Consider the following 5,000-nt stretch of genomic DNA (forward strand, 5'->3'; position numbering starts at 1 on the left):
ATCACGACTCAACAGACCAGACGTCATCGCTTTGTCATCCTCTTCCTCCTGAGACGCCGCTTTGTTTTTCTGTTTTAGGTTTATTTATTTCACGATACGCAGAACCCCAGCATTGCATCTGAGGTGAAAGAGAACTCTTGGAACTCGTCCTGGTTGATCTGCGGGATCACGGCGTCCATGATGGGAGTGAGAATGGCCTCTTCGCTCGTGAAGTCAGGGTCGAAATTGTTCACGTCCTCACTGGTTTTCTGTTCAGCGACAAAATTATAGAGAGGGGGAGGGAGGGAGAGAGAGGGAGAGAGAGAGAGAGTGAGTGTGTAAGAGAGAGAGAGAGTGTGTGTGAGAAAAAGTGAGTGTGAGAGAGAGAGAGTGTGTGCGAGAGTGAGAGAGAGAGTGAGTGTGAGAGAGAAAGAGAGAGAGTGTGTGAGAGAGTGTGTGAGAAAAAGTGAGTGTGTGAGAGAGAGAGTGTGTGTGAGAGAAAGAGAGTGAGAGAGAGAGAGAGTGTGTGCGAGAGAGTGTGTGTGTGTGAGAGAGAGAGAGAGAGAGAGTGTGTGAGAGAGAGTGAGTGTGAGAGAGTATGTGTGTGTGAGAGAGAAAGAGAGAGAGTGTGTGAGAGTGTGTGAGAAAAAGTGAGTGTGTGTGAGAGAGAGAGAGAGAGAGAGAGTGTGTGAGAGAGAGAGAGAGTGTTTGAGAGAGTGAGAGAGAGAGTGAGTGTGTGAGAGTGAGAGAGAGAGAGTGTGTATAAGAGAGAGAGAGTGTGTGTGTGTGAGAGAGTGAGTGTAAGAGAGAGAGACAGAATGTGAGAAAGAGCAAGAGAGAGAGAGTGAGAGAGAGAGAGAGAGAGAGAGAGAGAGGGGGAGAGAGAGAGAGAGAGTGTGAGAGAGAGAGAGAGAGAGAGAGAGAGTGTGAGAGAGAGAGAGAGAGAGAGAGAGAGAGAGAGAGAGAGAGAGAGTGTGAGAGAGAGAGAGAGAGAGAGAGAGAGAGAGAGGCAGGTGAGTGAACATCTATTTCAGCTCAGAGATCATAAGCAGGAAGACAAACTAACTTCTCCCAGATGTTTCACATCATTAACAGTAACTATAAAAGGATAAAAATATACCATGTTGTTAGAGTGACACTGATTCCACTCTTCCAGCCACGCTTGTAATAACGAAGCTGTAATGAAGGGAAACCTGTTTAATTTGATGACTGACTCACGATTTGGGGTTTAAACGGAGGCTCCAGTTCTCGCCGGTTCAGTTTTTCCCAGTCGATGGTGCTGAAGAACACGTGAGCCGTAACGGCGTTGTCTCCACCGCTCGCCGCCACGCAGCCGAGACGACGGGTCGGATTCTTCGTGAGCAGCTGCAGACAGGACGCAGTTACATCACTTCCTGTCCATAAGCTACATCTAAGCTGAATAAACTCGATTGACCTCTGTCTAATTCGTTGAAATTCATTATGTGATTAATTAGAAATAAACATGTGATGATGATGATGATGATGATGATGATGAGTTTATGACAGGTGGTTACAGTGTCCGGTAGGTTATGAGTTTAAATTGCTAATTATTATCAATAATTATCAAATACACACACTATATACTTTAGACTGATGAATCGATCCGTTTGCCCGAGAGCTCTGAGTTATGATGTCATCGATCACAACAGCCAATCAGAGACAGTATGCAAATACAGAAAAGAGCTGAATATTATTTAAGAATGAATTTATAAACCACTTTTAATTATTTTATGACTTTGTTTAACTACTAAGCTCCACATCCGTCAGTTTAAAGGGTTACACCATTGATCAGAAGGTCATGAGTTCAAATCTCAGGTCCACCGAGCTGCTGGGCCCCTGAACACGGCCCTTAAACCTTCACTTGCTCGGTCGTATAAATGTGATATAAACGTAAGTGACTCTGGATACGAACGTCTGCTAAACGCTGTAGATGTTTTTCTCCGTGTTCAAGTGAATGAACAGTTTTAAACCGTTTATTTCACGTATTTATCTTTTCATCGTGTTGTTGTGTGACTGGAGCAAAACTCAAGCCCCATCTGAAATGGATGAAAAGAAAAAAAGTAATTCTCAGTAATTAACTATAAATATTTCATATTTTTCTTTATTAATTTCATATTTTGGGGACGGTGGCTTAGTGTTTAGCACGTTCGCCTCACACCTCCAGGGTTGGGGGTTCGATTCCCACCTCCACCTTGTGTGTGTGGAGTTTGCATGTTCTCCCCGTGCCTCGGGGGTTTCCTCTGGGTACTCCGGTTTCCTCCCCCGGTCCAAAGACATGCATGGTAGGTTGATTGGCATCTCTGGAAAATTGTCCGTAGTGTGTGATTGTGTGGGTGAATGAGTGTGTGTGTGTGTGTGTGCCCTGTGATGGGTTGGCACTCCATCCAGGGTGTATCCTGCCTTGATGCCCGATGACACCTGAGATAGGCACAGGCTCCCCGTGACCCGAGGTAGTTCGGATAAGCGGTAAAAGATGAATGAATTTCATATTTTTTCCTTTATATATATTCAGTTCTGTGAGGTTTCAATGAGTCAGCAACTTGCTGATGTGAATGAAACATTGCACTTCTGGGATTTATTATTACATGTGAAATTCTCTGCTGCGTGTGTGTGTGTGTGTGTGTGTGTGTGTGTGTGTGTGTGTGTGTGTGAGCACAGCATTGCTTTAGGGCTCAGACAAACAGAACATGATAAGAGACAGAAATATTAAAAACAAATTAGCATTCTGGGGTTTGACAAATGATGATGGCATTTTGGTGAGGTAATTAAATCACACACACACACACACACACACACACACACACACACACACACACACACACGAGGCAGCCGTTCCATTACATTTCATGTCACAGTATAAAAGCAAAATGTTGAAACTTTTGTTTTCATTTTTAGAAGGTAAATTGTCCCGATATTAGCAGATATCAAAGAATCTTAATGTTGCGAGTAAAGTGTGTGTGTGTGTGTGTGTGTGTGTGTGTGTCTCACAGCTTTGAGGATGTCCACGGCGTTGGCGCTCAACCACGATGCGTAAATGATCTCCTCGTTCAGAATGCACTCGAACAAATCGTCCTCGTTCTCTGCCTCAAAGGGGGCGTGGCCTGAGAGCATCTCATAAAGGAGCACGCCCAGAGCCCACCAATCAACTGATGGCCCGTACAGCATCTCCTGCAGGATCTGTACACACACAGCGGTTGAAGAACGGTATAATACAGTGCTGTATTCGTGTGAGATAAAAGTTGACCACGCCCACCTCAGGAGCAATGTAATCTGGAGTTCCACAGAACGTTGCGGTAGCGTTGCCTTCAAACATCCCCTCTTTACACATCCCAAAATCTGCCAACTTGCAGTGACCGTCCTGATCCAGCAGCACGTTATCCAGCTTCAGATCCCTGCAAACGCAGACACACACACACACACACCTTTGTTCTTCCTATTCTTCTTCTTCTTATTATTATTATTATTATTTTTTTTTAGGAATTAAGCTAGATTTTTCTCAGTTGAATCACTATAGATTGTAGATATTGTTTCACGTATTTGTGTGTGTGTGTGTGTGTGTGTGTGTGTGTGACCTGTATATGATGCCCTTGCTGTGCAGGAAGATGAGTGCACAGGTGATCTCTGCTGCATAAAATCGTGCTCGGTTCTCCTCAAACTTCCTCGACTTCTGAATGTGGAACATGAGATCGCCGCCGTTCACAAACTCCATCACAAAGAACAGACGCTCCTGAGACGCAGTGAAAAGACAACAGGACACGTCACACACCTACTAACAGATAATGAGGAACTACAGCTTAGTTCTGACTTTATAAAGGCTTATACATGTGTGTGCATGTGTGTGTGTGCGCGTGCATGTGTATGTGTGTGTGCGTGCGCATGTGTGTGTTTGTGTGTGCATGTGTGTGTGTGCGCGTGCATGTGTATGTGTGTGTGCGTGCGCATGTGTGTGTTTGTGTGTGCGTGTGTGTGTTCGTGTGTGTGTGAGCTATAAGATTGATGCCCTCTGACAAAACTCAGTGCATGGAGCTGATGAAGAAGATAACAAATGAGGCTCATAAATTGTGTTTCTCATTACGGCATTACAGGAACATGTGTAACACACACTCGCATACACACATCCTTTTTTTACAGTTTCACTGCCCTCTTCTGGCAACACAGAAACATTACTTTTTAGTGTGTGAGAGTTTTTCTTTTCAGGTTCTGGAAGCAGCAGTACAGGTGTGTGAGGTAGGGGTGTGAGAGTGTGTGTGTGTTTCTCACCAGGTTCTGGAAGCAGCAGTACAGGTGTGTGAGGTAGGGGTGTGAGTGTGCGAGAGTCAGCACTCGTTTCTCCGTCAACGTGCACTCAACATCATCATCTTGCAGAATCACGTCTTTCTTCAAAATCTTCACAGCAAACACGCGACCTGTGTTGTTCAAGCAGGCCAGCATCACCTACACACACACCATACACACACACACACACACACACACCATACACACACACACACACACACAATAACTATGACATGAAAACCTTATTAAAATGATGTGAAACTATATTAATTTGCTGACTCTTGTCTGATTATTTACCCACTGATTTGACTGATTTGTTGATTACTGATTCACTGTTGATTCATTGTTGATTAGTGATTCTTTGGGTCTTAAATGCTAGATTGATTCACAAAGTGCTGCATCATTTTCATATTAGATTTCAAACTGATTTCAAGTCCATGATCTGACAAATTTAACTGATTCACCAACTCACACAGATTCTATGCTCTAAACAACTCATTCACTGAATCATTTCCTTACTCTAAAGCACTAAAGCACTGGTCTGGATTCACTGGTTTTATTCACTGATTCATTTGATCAATCCCCTGATGTAAAACCAGTAACTCTATCTCTCTCACACACACAGACACACACACACACACCTTGCCAAAGCTGCCTTTTCCAAGAACCTGGAGAAAAGTAAAGTCCTCAATGTGCAACTTTCGACCTTTATTGTCTTCTGGAGA

The 5,000-nt window shown here is 43.9% G+C and overlaps 1 protein-coding gene across 1 annotated transcript in view; it reads right to left on the reverse strand.

Moving 5' to 3' along the window:
• The window catches only part of prkcha (protein kinase C, eta, a), a 16,328-nt gene that overhangs the window by 1,743 nt on the left and 9,585 nt on the right, over positions 1–5,000 (reverse strand). The window contains exons 8-14 of the mRNA XM_060871622.1: positions 4,917–5,000; positions 4,261–4,434; positions 3,573–3,727; positions 3,254–3,392; positions 2,989–3,177; positions 1,198–1,344; positions 1–248 (exon numbers count right to left, since the gene is read on the reverse strand). The exon at positions 1–248 is cut by the window's left edge and continues 1,743 nt beyond it; the exon at positions 4,917–5,000 is cut by the window's right edge and continues 60 nt beyond it. Of these exons, the coding sequence (XP_060727605.1) occupies positions 90–248; positions 1,198–1,344; positions 2,989–3,177; positions 3,254–3,392; positions 3,573–3,727; positions 4,261–4,434; positions 4,917–5,000 (1,047 nt within the window). The 3' untranslated portion in view covers positions 1–89. The remainder of the gene's footprint in view (positions 249–1,197; positions 1,345–2,988; positions 3,178–3,253; positions 3,393–3,572; positions 3,728–4,260; positions 4,435–4,916) is intronic.

This window comes from Tachysurus vachellii, chromosome 6 (genome assembly GCF_030014155.1).
Source record: "Tachysurus vachellii isolate PV-2020 chromosome 6, HZAU_Pvac_v1, whole genome shotgun sequence".
Taxonomy (NCBI): Eukaryota; Metazoa; Chordata; class Actinopteri; order Siluriformes; family Bagridae; genus Tachysurus; species Tachysurus vachellii.